At 40.6% G+C, this 15497-nt stretch overlaps 1 protein-coding gene across 1 annotated transcript in view; it reads left to right on the top strand.

Annotated features, from left to right (window-relative positions):
* The window catches only part of RUNX2 (RUNX family transcription factor 2), a 256627-nt gene that overhangs the window by 86195 nt on the left and 154935 nt on the right, over nucleotides 1-15497 (top strand). Inside the window, exon 2 of the mRNA XM_074310757.1 lies at nucleotides 5167-5528. Coding sequence (XP_074166858.1) covers nucleotides 5167-5528 — 362 coding nt within the window. The remainder of the gene's footprint in view (nucleotides 1-5166; nucleotides 5529-15497) is intronic.

Here is a 15497-nt window from a genome sequence, read left to right as displayed (position 1 = left end):
CATTTTTTAATGTTTGTGTGTGTGTGCGTGTGTGTGTGTGTGTGTGTGTGTGTGTGTGTGTGTGTTTTAGGCAGTCTACAGATAGAGATTTAGTAAATAGTTAACAAAATATAAAATCTTTTAGGGCAGGAGCTATCTCAAATTTGCATTCCTAAAGCCTGGCACATAATTGTTGTTTAATAAATGATTGCTGACTTATCAATCAATCAATCACATAAAATGACTTATTGTTGTCACATTCTACTGATATTTTTCTCTTTATGGGAGCTAGGTGGCACAATGGATACAGTCCTGAAGCTGGAATCAGGAAGCCCTGAATTCAAATACTAATGTTTGGCTTACTAGCCATGAAAACCTTTATTTCTCTTGATCTCAGTTTCCTCATCTGTCAAATGGGGACAATAAAATATAACCTGCTTTGTAGGGTTGTTGTGAAGATCAAATGAGTTAATATGTGGAACATGCTTTGCAAACCTCAAAGTGATGAATAAATATGAACTACAATTAGTATAAGGTAGTTTGCAATGATACAAATATTATAAACACACTTAGGGAAGATGTTATGCCTTCTAGTATAAAATAAAGCCTTTTTAGTCAACTTCTGTTTACAAAGCTTTCCCATTTGATATATGCTGTTTTAGGCCCCATCAACACATCCATAATTTTCCATTACACTGAAAGGTTCTTCCTTTTAGGAACTTTAAAGTTTTTATGAGTTGATCCCTTGAAAAAATTGTTTTAAAGATTTACTTTATTTGAAAAGCATTAAAATTGATTTTTATGCATTACCATTTTGATGATGAAATTCACAGTACAAAAACAAAAAATGCTGTCTAGAGTTTACTAGTATTATCTTTTTCACTGATGGCCTATTACATAAATTTCTACTATATTTCTACTAAGGTTATTTGCTTTCCGACACCATTAAATAGAATCAAGAAGATGAGTATCCCTGAGAAAAATCTAAGGAAACTTGTGTACCTTATGTTTTTTGGGAAGAGAAAGTCATAACCGAATTATGAGATCATAGACTTTATAGCTATATATGTACACATATATTTAAAATTCCATACTGTTTTCATATGAGCCTTTTATTACCCGGGAGGTTTTGTTCAGGGGTCTCTAAATTTTTTTCTTCTTTTAAAAATAATTCTCTCAGCCAAGAGATCTGTTCCAGGTTTCACTCAATTCCAGCTGAAAGTGTAAATGTTCAGCAGGATATTTTTGCAAGGAGCCTGAAAAATCACCGGTGCCAGATACCTGAAACTTTGTTAGAGTATTCAGTGGAAAATTTCATTTCCACATTATAAATAACTGTAGGATATTTTAAGAGATCGAGACAAGTACCTTCCAATGGCTGATTATATTCTCTCTACAGAAATTCTAAATAAGGAGAGGACAGTGAACTGGTCTATAAAATAGCTACCGGATACGATTAATTAAAATAAATAATTTTGAGCTTTACTAAATTCTCCTTAATTGCCCTCCCAACTTCCATGAGTTTTATGGAAGGGTAGGGTAGATAGGGTAAAAGTTACACCTCAGTGATTTTTACTATTTATTCTAATACTCTATCTTTAAATAAAGCATACTGAAAGGCAAAAACATTGAAGGGGAAAGGAGAATACAGAATGTCATTGGCTAAACTTTCAAGCTGCCCTAAATTTAAAAGAAAAAAAAAAAAAAAAAAAAACCTCAGTGTTCCCACATTTGCAAACGGGTGATGAAATTCTCCTTAATCTTTTTCTAATTCATTGGTTCTCCTGGGGAAAGGATATCAGGGTGGAAGAGACATGGTTTTCATCTGGGTTGTTACTTATTAAGGTTCCTATTTCCCTTTGACCAGAGGAATAATTTCACTTCCTGCAACGCCTCCCCCTTTTTCATTTTGCATCCCCCACGCAATTTCATTTTGATTGATTCCAAAAGATCTCTTCCAAAGCAGGGATTGGTATTGTATATCCCGAAAAAAAAAGGGGGGGGGGGTGAAGGACGGGGTAAGTGACAATGACAGAGAGATAACTTTTGATTTTAGAAAAAGAAAATAGAATTTCCTCTTCCAGTAAGGCAGCCTCAGGCAAGGGGAAAATTGACCACGGTGTTTGCCAACAGTGAACAGTGCCCAGAATTAGAGCTCTCCCCTGTGACCAAAAAGAGCATTAAAAACAAAACAAAAACCGTTCATATCGACATACGAACAATTCGATGCACAATAAACTCGACTTAGATAATACCCCAAAACTGCGCCCGCCAAGATTTGGGTAAAGCGGTCCTCTGTGGGAGGGAGGGACTTGTACAGACGGGGATATTGGGATGATGAGGGGAGCAATGAGAGAGAGGGGTAGTTTCCGAGTTGCAGCACTTATGTTTCTCCTTTTAGGAGTATTTGTAAGCTGCAATAGCAATTATAGGAAAGCAGATAAAAAGGAAGGGGAAAGGGAAATTTGTGCTTGCTTGTGTATCAGTGTGTGTGGTTAGTAATTTACAAGAGTAAATTAGCAAAAAGTTTTTAAAAATGGTAAAAGAAGAAAGAAGGAAGGAGAAAAGAATGACACCTACCCCCGCCCCCCCCCCCAGGTATTATTTTTGTGTGTATATGTGCAATCTGGGTGCGAGGAAGCGCATTCCTCTGATTTGCCTGAACTCACACACAGAGACACAACAGACACACTTCTTTCTTAGGCTCTCTTTTAATCCTCCAAGACTGAGGGCGATTCTTATTTCCGTGTCACTTTAAAAATAGATCTCTGAGTTTATCTCTGGCTTGAAACCAATTTCAAAGTCAACACCACCGAGAGCCCAACGCCCCTCACACACGCTTTCAGCATTTCCCCGCCCCCAACACCTTCCAAATGCAGCCTCTCTAGCCTAAACACAATCCAGCCTTTTAACTGGAGCAATACGTTGAAGCGAAGCCTTAGAAATTACCAGGAAGATTTTCATAGGTTGTTATCAGTGTGGGGGAGGTGTTTAAACATTAAAAAAAAATTACTATTGGGTATGTAAATTATTTTAAGCAAAACTTTTTTTTTTTTTTTTTACTATCTAAAAAGTTTAAGGAATGTTTTAGAATTTTCATTCACTTAAGAATATGTTGTATACTGTGTCGGAACCTTACTTGGAGTCTTTGAAACTCCTTTGGCAACTCGTGATATTCATTCTGTGAAAAACAAGATCTTCAAGTTGTTGGGGGTTAAAAAAAAAGTTCACGAAAAATAGGGAGAGCAGCAGTAACCAGCAAATGGAGAAAACGGTCCTCCCCCCTTCCTGTGGGTGAAATTGATTCCTACAGATTCTGCCCCCCTCACTATCCTCCCACCCCTTCTGTGGGCGAAGCACATTGCTGTATTTATTTTGAAGGCTACAGAGTATGAGGGCTGGCTGGAGACACCCACGTGCTTCAGACTCTCATCAGCATAATGATCGCCTTAGCCAGAGTCCTGTCTATATAAACCACAAAAACCTAATCATTAGAAATCCCAGCCTCCAAAAACCACATTTTAGGACAAAAACTGGGGCATTTTTTCTCGCTTCTTCATCCTTTCGACCACTTTTTGGGGGATCCAAAGTAGCTCCCCCACTCTGATTTACAAATAAATTATACACACTTTAGTCGGGGGAGAGAAAATTATTGGGAGGGAGAGAATTTTGAGTTTTAGACTTAAAATTAAGGGGCTGAAAGGCAACGTGAACTGCCTACTTGCGTGCTCCCCATTTTTTGCATCCTATTTTAACCACCAAGCTGACAGTTTTCCAACTGTTTTTAATCCTTCCTTCTTCTTTGGCAGTCACAAGGTTGAGTGTGTAAGAAAAAAAAAAGTTTATTTCTTATACTCTGTCATCAGTCACGCTTTTTTTCTCTTTTAATTATTCTTTTGACCAGTATTTCAACCCCTTTTCCGCTTTAAAAACAAATAAATAAGAACTTTTTTTTTTCTCCCTCAAGCCTTTTTGGTCGTAGTGGGGGTGGGGTGGGGTGACGGGGGTGAAGAGAGACAAAATTAAGAAGTCGGCCGAGACGCTTGGAGAAAAACGAAAAGTTTACTGCTGTCGGATCAAGCTATGGATTCTTGGTCTTTATAAGTACACTTAGGAAAGCGTTCCCCGGTCTTTTAGGGGACACAGAAAAGGAAAAGGAGGAGGACAAATAGAGGGGAAATCCCTCTGTATTCTGCGAGCCATTCTCACTTATACGGACACCCGAGCAGCACGGTGCTCCGAACCTGCGGCACAGACAGACAGACTGTCTTCCTCAGTGCTTCTCCCCCGCTGGTGGACTGCAGCAGTACAGCAACAATACAAAGTTAAGCCTACAGACTGGCTGCGACTCAATTTACCTCCTAGCACCTTGAAAATCAGAAGGGAAAAAAACAAAACAAAACTCTTGCACTTAGAAGCAGAAGTAGTTGCAAGGAGGAGGTGGTAAGCGAGAGAGAAGAGGAGGGGGGAGAAGGAGAGAGAGCCGAGCCTTGAAGCTGCAAAGGGTAGCCAGCGGCGGCGGCGGCAGCAGCAGCCGTAATCTGAGCGAGCTAGAACACAAGGGGGGAGCATCTGCGGCAGCGGCAACAGGAGGCGGCGGCGAAGGAAGAGGAGGAGGAGGCGGAGGCGGAGGAGAAGGCTGCAGCTGGGCAGCTGTGGGAAGAGCGGCGGCCGCAGCAGCGGCAGCAGGCAGTCCCGGGGCTATGCTGCTTCCAGCGGGCGCTGCTGAAGAAGCCGTTCTCTGAACCGGACTTTAGGAAAGGGGGGGGCTCAGGGGAGACTCAGGCGTCCGAGGGGACCCCATTTAAACCCGCTTCAACCACAAGCTCCCCCCCTCAGCCGCCACACACACACCCGCGCCCCTTCTCGGCTGCCACTCTCGGTTTTTCCAAGACTCCGGAAAAGATCTGCTCGTCTTCTTCTCCCCACCCCGCCAATCCGAACTGATCAGCACCTCCACCCCCCTACCCCATCCCACCCCCGCCGAGTGTCAGACTCTTCTTGGCCTTTGCCACCATCGAACTTGATCTCGTTTATCTCCTCCACCCCATCGCCTACACCCCTTATTTCTCCCCCCCCCCTCGTTCTCTCCCTCCTCGTTTCCTTTTCTCCCTTCTTTTTCACCCGGCTTCCCCTCCCCCCGGCCACTTCGCTAACTTGTGGCTGTTGTGATGCGTATTCCCGTAGATCCGAGCACCAGTCGGCGGTTCAGCCCCCCCTCCAGCAGCCTGCAACCCGGCAAGATGAGCGACGTGAGTCCGGTAGTGGCTGCCCAGCAGCAGCAGCAGCAACAGCAGCAGCAGCAACAGCAGCAGCAGCAGCAGGAGGCTGCGGCGGCGGCGGCGGCGGCGGCGGCTGCTGCTGCTGCTGCGGCGGCGGCTGCGGCGGCGGCGGTGCCCAGGCTGCGTCCGCCGCACGACAATCGCACCATGGTGGAGATCATCGCGGACCACCCGGCCGAACTCGTCCGCACGGACAGCCCCAACTTCCTGTGCTCCGTCCTGCCCTCTCACTGGCGCTGTAACAAGACTCTGCCCGTGGCGTTCAAGGTAAGGAAGGGGCTGCCGGCTCGCGCCGCTGCCCTGCCCTCCTGACCCCTGCATCCACCCTCCGCTCGGCCGCAGCGCAGCCGCCGCATTTCCCATCCCCGGGCTGCGGTGTGCGCGTGCCAGTGCGTGTGTGAGGAAGCGGCCCCCCGGAGCAAGGGGGCAATGTCTTCTCTCAGTACTAATGTAACGTAGGGGAGTGTGCCCCGAGCGCCTTCCCCAAGGGCTCCGACGGCCCCATCTTTAGTGGGGGTCTGTCATGGCCCTCCCCCCATTTGTACCTTTCTTCGGACCCACATTTAGAAAGGGCAGGGTGCCTCTAGCTGCGGGCGGCTGCTTTTTCGATCCCCTTTCCCTCAGCCCAGCCCCGCTTTCTTCTCTCCTCCGGAGGGTAGTTCGGTGCCCCCCAAATCACCCTGCCGACCTGCGCTCCCCGCCCCGGCTACTCTTCTTCTTAGACTTCTGCCTTCCCAAGCGCCCCTCATTCTTAGCAGCGGTCCTGCTCACTGCCTCGTTCTATCCCTCAGCTCCCCGGTCACTTTCTTCTAACCCCGACCACCGCCAGCCTTCCTTCGTTCTCCGCCTTAACCCTCCCGACGCCCCGGGAACGATGCCCTCTTACAGTTCCGCTCGTAACCTCCTCGGTCCTCCAACTGCTCCCCCACTCCTCAGTTCCGACTGCTCCCTTCCCTCGCCCCGACCCGTCCAGCTGGGGCCGCACCAGTGGCGGCGGGGGGCACGCGCTCCATTTGGCTTCCCCCTCTTCCCCCAGCAGAGTTTTCGTAGCTTTTCTTATGTGAGTTAAGGAAAACTAGGGACCCGAGCCGCTAGGAGGGAGCTCCCTTTTTCGCCTCCTGCTTTCCGTGCCATCTCTCATGCCAGGGAGGCTCCGGGGCACATCGCTCTCGGGGCCGGGCTCTCTGGGGACGCCCAGCGACTCGGACCGAGAGCAGTCAGACCCAGGGTTACCCCGGGAGCTTTAGTGGAGCTGGAGCGGGACTCGGTGGGCGGGAGGACTGCCGGGAGAGTAGCTGCAGGGCAAGCCCGCCCGAAGGTACGGGGAGGCTGAGAGTGCCGGCTTTCTAGACCTGCGACCGGTTTAGTTCGGTCCACGGGGCTGGGAAAAGAAAGGCGGGGCGGCTGTTGCAGGCTGCCCACTGTTGACCAGAAAAGTTCCTGGCTTCGGGTGGGTTCTAGAGGGAAAAGGGAGAGCGAGGGGAGAGGAGCTTTCTGAGGTGCTTCTGGGCTGAGGAAGAGCAAAAATCTAGCCCCCAGAGAAGGTATATGTGTGCCGGGTCTCCGCCCGCTTTGGTCCGTAGTGAGTCCCATTTATGCAAGATCTTCACTTACGGAACCTTCACCCACTCGCGCCCCATTTACCTCTTTCCCTAATTAGACCTCAATCCGGGAAAGATGGGGGGTGGGGTAGGGTGGAGGGTGAGTAGTCACTTGAAAATTCTACTTCTAACTTTAAAAGTCTGGAACAAAACTTGGTTTAGCTTTTAAAAAATAACTTTGCCCCTCTTTGCTCCTCATTTACATTTTCTCATTACATAATGCTCTCAGTTCTAACAAGCAGTGGGAACAATGTTATGTTAGCAGCCCCTCACCTTTTTGCGGGAAGAAGTACGGGTTTGGTAAGAGGTGGGGGGACTGGACCCGGCAACAGCGGGAAAAGCCTGAGTTCCCTGCTTTCACAATCTGTCCTCTCTCCGTTTTCCTCAGGTCCTTCCAGTACTTCTCCTAACAAATACCGTTATCTGGGTTAGACTGTCAGTTCTAGGGGTGAGTTTAGGTTCGGGAAAGCACCCTGTCAGGTTGAGGAGTGTGTGGTCCCCAGCCTGTTGCAACACGGAGAGGAGCAGCCCAGATGAAGGCTCCGGGACAAGCAGGGGCTGCCCAGATACTGTGGAGGCAGGAACGAAGTACCTTCCCAGTTAGTGGGATAACCTAAGGACTTGTTGGAGATAAAGGGGAGATCCTGAAAGAGAAAACAAATGTTGTCACCCCTGAGGCCTAGATTTCTGAGTTGCAAAACCAAAATGTAAGCTAGAGGAAGGCATTTCCCCCCAAAAAAGCTATACCAATCTTCCCCACCCCTCATTAGCAGAACTTGCGCAGGTTGGACTTGGGGTCCTTGGGTTGGTACTGTCAATAGAGATCAGGGTAAGTAAAGAAAGTTCCGGGAATGAAAAAAGGGAGGAGGTTATGCCAGTTATTCCTATGTTGGGGCTGATGCCAAAACTCCCACAGGCCAATCGCAGCTACTAGTCCTTGATCACTTTTCCCCCACTCAACAATTCAGTGTGTGGGTGGAAGTAGAAAGAAAGAAAATTCCAGGTCAATTAAAAGCACTGGTTATCTAGATAGATTTTTATATTAAGTTAGTATCAGTACAGAAATCGGAATGAGCATTATGGGAAAGGGATGCTGTACTCTGGGGCAAGTTTCACTTTGTAACTGACTCATGAAATGTTTTTTTAGTCTTTGCCATCTTCCCTTATTAACTACTCATTTTTAATGATTAGCATTTTATGTTCTGAAAAATAGATATCTTGGAAAATTTGTGGACACTTGGTATTTAATCTACCAATTTAAAAGGTGATTAAAAGACTCATTTTACCCATGCCCCAGAATTTTCAATAATATTGAAGGGAACATGTTAAATAGATGTAAAATTTAAATTTATTGGAAATATACAATAAAAAGATGAGTAATAGCTGCATAGCATTAAGCATCTGATGTAAAACTTTGAAAGTCTAGTGATTAGGCTACATATGCTCTCTGATGCCAGAAATCTCCACATTTAGAAACATCTGGATGTTTGACCAGATTGTTCTTATATTTGGAGTTCTATAAAGAGTTTGGTATGCTGAATGAAAGATCAGAGATGGTAAATTAATTTCAAGCTATTACCTCATGCAGCTTTATGCTGATATGATATGTGTGAATGTATATTTTGAAAAAAATAGCTTTTTTCCAACATAGAAATGACATAATTTAAAAGATAAGTATTTGAACCCCTCAGTAGTAGAAAACCACAGGTAATCATTTTACTTAGAAAACTTTTTTTTTTTACTGAATGTGATGATATCCCCTCCAAAAATCCCCCTTCGTTTATTTATTAGTTACATATAACTACAACTTTGTGCTATTATCATACTTGTTGTCCAGTGATATAGTTAATTATGAACTTTTTTTTTTAGTTGATGGGATACTCTTAAATAGTAAGTTGAATTTACAGACAACAGTACCAGTACTAAATTGAATTACTCTAAAAAAAAATCATCCCTTCTCTTCATATCTTCCCTCCTGTGAATTTAAGGGATAGAAAATATAAACAGCATTTTTTGCCCAAAATGTGGATGTTTGGTCCAATAGAGGCCAGATATTCAGGTATTGGGAAGCATCCAAAATTTTGCCAAAAAATGTTCATGCATACCTAGTCATTCAGAGAAGAACAAAGTTTATTGCAGGAGACATTGCAATATAGTTTTTTTGTATGGCAGTATTTACCTGTGATGAGATAGGAACTTTGGAGTCCTAAAATGAGGCAATTTCTTTGAAGATAACAATTTGGTAGTAGTATTTGCAAGGAAATATGAATTTCATATATTCCTGTACTATGAATTGTTTTTTAATACAATAAATCATTTATTTTTTTTTTAATCAAAAATGTACTTGTAGGAAAGTACTGTGGACTCAGTCTTCATATATTAAGGTGGGATGTCACTTAAAAAGTGATACTGACAATGATTCTTAACATGCATATGAATCAAGGACTTTTGGGGGACAATCATCATAATATTTTCAAAATTTAAGTGGATTAATAATACATAATAAAAAACAAGACCAGTCGGCAAAAACCAAGAAGACATAGGCTATTTATCAGTATACGGGAAGGGTCTTTTTTTTTTTTTTTTTTTTTTTTTTTTAACCAAACTTGCAGTTTTGAAATGTTCAGTCAGCCCAGGTGTCAAGGAAATATTTTTAACTTTACTTTCTGGGCCATCTTACTGAAAGTTTAAAATAGTATGACTTATTAGTTCAGGGCCTTTTGTTATCCTCTATAATACTAATAATGAAAAAGTAACTTCCAAATTCATCCTATTAGTTAATGCTATGCAGAAATAACAGAGAGCAAACAAACACTTTAAATTAGTCGTCAGTCACATCATTATGGTCTGTCAGCGGTTCCATTCTAAACCCTATTTTCAGAATTCATTGCTCAGCTTTTCTAGATAGCTTCAAGCTGAAGTACAATGTAGAAACTCTAATTCCAGATGTATTTTTTATATACAAAGTAGTACAAGTGTGTTTTGCTGTTTTGTGTTAGAGTACATGAGATATTTTTAATGTTCTCATTAAAATGCTTTTCCAGAAAATTCAAGGTAGCAAAGACACTTTTAGATATAATATATTACACATAGCTAACTTAACATTTTAGATGATGCCTTTCAGTATTTCTTTAAAAAGACAGTTTCAAAATAACTGAAGCATTTCCATTTCAAAATCATTTTTCAGCTTGACTGGATACTCTTTTTATCTCTAAAAGCTACACCTGATGCTATTCTGTTGTATTTTTCCTGAACATTTGCATTCGTACATATTCAGGCCCTTCAGATCTCATTATACCTAAATATAGTTTATTAAAACATATGTGAATTGTAAAAGTTACATAAATTTATAGTAAATTTTAAGCTATAGAGTCACAGAAGAAATCTTTTGTATTTCTGTCTTTAAATGAACTATATTTGTGTTATTTTTGTGGGCTAATAGTTTAAATTTGGATAAATAAATGTGTCTTATTGATAAGATAAGAAAATAGTCCTTTTGGATAGTGAGGAAAATAAATATTTTTAAATGACAAAAAAGGACATTTGAAAAATAGCTATTTTAGATATATAATATAGTTCTCTACCCCTGCCCCCAACTTGGCCTTACTACCAAGATAATGCTTTTAAAATTCCAGATTGCCGATCTTTAGACATTTTTACTTGAGTTGATGCCTGCCATATCCATTGCCAACTTGAATCAAAATCTTTTCCATAAAATTATTCTACTCTGTGAAATGCATTTTTAAAGTTATAAAGTAGTACATCATGTTTGTTTTACTTTTTATTTCTGGAATTCAGTTGGCTGTCCCTAAATTCTAGGCCTGAACTTTGAAAGTAGCTGGAACATTTGTGAAAGCTTTCAAGTATTTTGCTTTAAATTATTTTGAAACCATTGCTATTCAAATAAAGCCCTTGATTTCATTAGAATATTTCTAGTACCAGTAATTCATGTTCTAAACTACGCAGGCTACAACTAACGGGACTCAGTCTGTTTCTGTGTTGTTTAATAACTGCATTTCAACATTGTTACCAGCACACTGTGCCAAATGATGTGGACCAGAAAGAGTAATTGATTAGATAAAAGCAGCAATCTCATCATGGAAATGTCATGGACAATTTTTACTTTCATTTGTTAATACTATATAACTCTGGATGAATAGCCATTTACAAAAAAAAAAAAAAAAAAGTAAGGGCTTAGGCTAGTCCCTCAGTCATTATTTCTTTTACCTGAAGGAATTTACAGTTTCATTCATAGAATTCCATGATGAATTTCAGTCTAGTAAATGGAGGGCAACCTTCTTTCACCTTAAATGTGTTTAGGCTCTTTGTCACTTAATCTCAGCATCTTGTTACCTTGAGATGAGCTAAGGACAAAGGTAAGTCTTTCTTAGAATCCCTGTGACAGAATATCATTTCCCTTCTTTGCCCTTCATTTGTGGGCTTGACTCTTTAAAACATTTTATTCATCATAAAATTTTTGATTCGAGACTATCTTTGTCCCACAGGAGCGTTTTTAGATAATATTTCTCACTAACTAATTGACTAGCAGAATTGTAGGACAAGCTCGGGCTCCATAGTTACTTTTAACTAATGAAAGAGTTGCTTTAATCCATCCATCAGAATACATTCTGATGACTCAGAGTGGGTGCAGTTAAAATGCTTAATAGATTTTTTTTTTTTTTGCTTTTCAATGAATTAGTAACTCAAATAGTTGAGAGGGTCAAGAGAGAAGTTTATTTATCTTTAAAGTTAGATGTACTGCTTTGAAAAAAAGAAAGTGTATATGTGTACATATATATGTATGTATACATACGTATATATGTACACACATTAACATGTTGGACTTATATAAAGTCAAATATTCGTTTAAAATTCTTGAGGAAAGAATTAGATGGCCTCTTGATCTGATACCACAATTACTAGTACAGACAATACAGTTGACCATTAATCTAAATTTAGGCGTATAGGGAAAACTCTGCAGTAAATCATATTAGTTGGCAGTTTTCAGGCAAAGATGCCTTATTTTAGATGTATTTTAGGTAGAGACTTAAAATTTGATTATGTTATTTGTTTTGTACAAAACAATATAAATCTTACCAATGATTAATGTGGTCATTATTATAATGGTTAGGCAAAGCAAAATGAATTTATGTATATTACTGTTAGGGAATCCTTACTTTTATATATTCCCATATTGAATCAATTTTCCTATTCTAACTAAAAAAATCCATTATGTTAAAAATATGCAGTATAATAATAATGTCTCAGAGTTATTGAAAAACCTTATATTTGGGGAAATTACTTTATGTCCCTCTGAAATGCAGCCAGGTCTGGGGTGAAACCCAGCAGCCATTCCATACCTCTCAACAACGCTATAGACTATCCCAGGATATAGAGCAAAGAATAACATACCAAGTTGAAGCCTCAAGGGATGGTTTATACCAAGAGGCTATATTTAGTGCAAATTGGACTTTGGTTAGAATACAACATTAGCCCTCCAAGTCTTAGCCAGAGTGCAATGTCATAATTATCCTCTCTGTATTTATATAGCATCTTCTTCTAAGGAGTCAAAACATTTTACAGATGTTATTTTATTAATCCCTAATAGATGGAGAGAATGTTTTACTATTCCCATTTTATAGGTTGAAAAACTGAGGCCCCTAAAGATTAACTACTTGCCTGAGGTACCATAACAAGTCATCTGCAGAAACTGGAATTAAAATTCCAACGTTTTGATCCATAATACTAAACACTCTTCACACTTTTTCTTTTCTCCATAGGTAGAAAATTGCATTTGTAACTAACAAAAGTGGCAGTACTTTTATTAGTTACAAATGCAATTTGCTATCTGAAGGACAAAGAGAAGCAGTGGGATTTGGTAGACAGAACCATCCTTGAAGCTAGGAAGACTAGGTTCAAGTCTTACCTGTGGCATAGCTGGCAAGTCATTTATATTCTCAGTTCTATAAGATTATGAATTTACAGAGTAGGTAGGTACTGACTTGCCTTTGAAGATGAAATTTCCTCACTTGGGAGTCCTGTCTATCAGTGAAATCACAAATCAAGCTTTTATCCCTGTCCCTCTAACCAAGAAAACCACAGAGTATTAAATCAAACACCACCCAAGTAGTATCTGCAGGATGCCAAACATTCAAATGAAAACTGAAAAATGTAGTCAGCTCTCCTCTGGACATCGCAAGATGCTTGGCGTCGTGTCTACAAATTAGGGAAAAGATGGTGCCAGCAGTTATCACTCCTGTGTCCTTGGTGGGAGTAGCAGTGCCAAAAGTTTGAGTGCCTAGGGAGAATCGAAAGCCTTATTTGGCACCAGAAAGGTGCATGCATTTTTGGAAGACCATCTGCTGTCAGACCATTTAGTGGAGTGTAAATCACACAAACACAAATAGGATTTATGTTCTCACATAATAAGACACCCATAGGATGCATGTAAATAAAGTCTGCATGTATTTGTGCTTTCTAAGTTAAAGAATAAAATGTCATCAATGGTCTTCCAATAAGGGACAGCCAGAAAAAAGGAAGGACATTGTTGATTCTGATGCTTCACTATATAGTTCTTGGCAACAGTCCAAGAGGAGTCATTGGCTGGGATTGTTAACTATAGAAAAGATACCCTTCTTCTGGAATTTGTTGTAGGACATTTCCCTCCCATGTCTCTCATCTCCCAGTCTTTGTCCTCCATGCCTGGCATTGGCTCCCTGGTCCCCACCATCTTCAATGTCCCCACCACCCTTCAAGGCACAATTCACATTGTCTAAACTCATTCAAGAAGCCTTTCCTAATATCCCCTGCCTATAAACTATGTAACATCATCAGCAATTAATGTCTTATAGCATTATAAGATTAAGAATTGGAAGGGAGATTAGATTAGAGATTTTTCTGTTCAATCCTCATTTTACAGATGAAGATTTTGAGTTCTCAAGAGGTTAAGTAACCTCTGGCCTATGGTGATACAGTAAATAACAGATTCCATTCCAGGAACTTTAGTTTCAAATACAGCCGCTTTTTCCTTCTCTCTTGTATCATAGTTTTTTGGTTGGTTGTTTAATCTAACCTCCTTCCTATTCAATGCTTAAGAGTAGGGACCTATCTCATCTCTGTTTGTATCCCTAGTTCTTAATAAATTGTCTTGTCCCTAATAAGTGCTTAATAAATCACTAATATCTTGGTGAAATCTTGACTGAATTGACTAACTCCCTTGGATTTGATGATCATTTCTATGAGATGACTCCCATATCCAACCTTAATTTCTCTCCTGAGTTCTGGTCACATATCACCTTTGTACACTTCCAATTTCAAAGGCATCATACTCAGAATGTCTTAATTAGTCCCCATCATTATCTCTTCATGCTTTCCCTTCTTCCTAACATTCTTATTTCTTTTGATAGTATCACCATCCTTTTTGTTATCAAAGTTCAAAACCTTAGAGTCATTCTTAAGTACTGTTCCTCATCTCATATTTCTAATTAGTTCTGTTGATTCTGATTGTATAACATCTCTTCTACTTGTCCCCTTCTTTCTATTTATGGGTCTCCTGATCCCCACCCAGTTCAGGCTCTTATAACCTTTTATATAGACTATTGCAGTCAGCTTCTTATTGGTCTCCCTATTTCAAGTCTCTCCACATTCCTTTTTGCACATAGACACTGTCAGTATTTTTAAAACATGGGTCCCTTCCCTGTTTCAAAAGCTGTGTATTCTAGTTATTTTATCTAAGTTAAAATACAGTTTTCTCTATTTGTCTTTTTAATCTGACTCGTTTACCTTTTCTGAGTTATTGTACATTACTACCTTTTATACACTCAACATTTTAACCAAACTCACCTAATTCCTGTTCTCACATATAACTCTGAATCTCTTTTTTCTATGCCTTTGCAGAAAGTGGCTCTCATTCCTAAAAATACTCCTTCGTCACTTCTGCCTATTATCATCCTTAGCTTTCTTCAAAATTCAGTTCCAGCACCATCTTCCACAGGAAGCTGGTTCATCCCAGCTGTGAAATGAAAGTACCTTTTATGTCTTTTGTATTTACTTTTCTTTCTGTGTGCTTATTGTTTCCCTCAACAGAATTAAACCTTTTTGAGGGAAAAAATCTGCTTAATTTTTGTTTTTTTTTATTCCCCAGTATCTCTACTACCAGGCATACAGAAGGTGCTTAATAGAGGTTTGTTGAGAAGCAGGAGTCTCAGTGGATCGAGCACCTGGCCTAGAGTCAGGAGGACCTGAATTCAATTGTGGACTTAGAAATTTACTAGCTGTGTGACTCTGGCAAATCACTTTACCCTAACTTATCTCCCTCACCAAATACATACTTATTGATTAATTAATTATTTGTCAATTCAATTTGTCAATTACATGGCTCTCAGAGGGGAATGGAAACCATTAATTTATGCACATTTAAGTGAGGATAATTTGAAGTCAGTGAGTTATTTCAAGGTTATAGCTTAATGAAGGACGGTTTTAAGAGGACATGGATTATGACTTGAATTCTAAAATACTAGAAAAGAGAGAATAAAGTCTTCCAAGCATGATGAGTAGTTTGTGCAAGTGAGAAATGAGCAAACTAGTTTAGGAATTAGTAAGCAAGATAGGTTTCGTGCAGGTAAGTGCAGGTAAA

This window comes from Sminthopsis crassicaudata, chromosome 4 (genome assembly GCF_048593235.1).
Source record: "Sminthopsis crassicaudata isolate SCR6 chromosome 4, ASM4859323v1, whole genome shotgun sequence".
In the NCBI taxonomy this organism is placed as follows: domain Eukaryota; kingdom Metazoa; phylum Chordata; class Mammalia; order Dasyuromorphia; family Dasyuridae; genus Sminthopsis; species Sminthopsis crassicaudata.
This window is presented reverse-complemented; position numbering and strand designations above follow the sequence as displayed.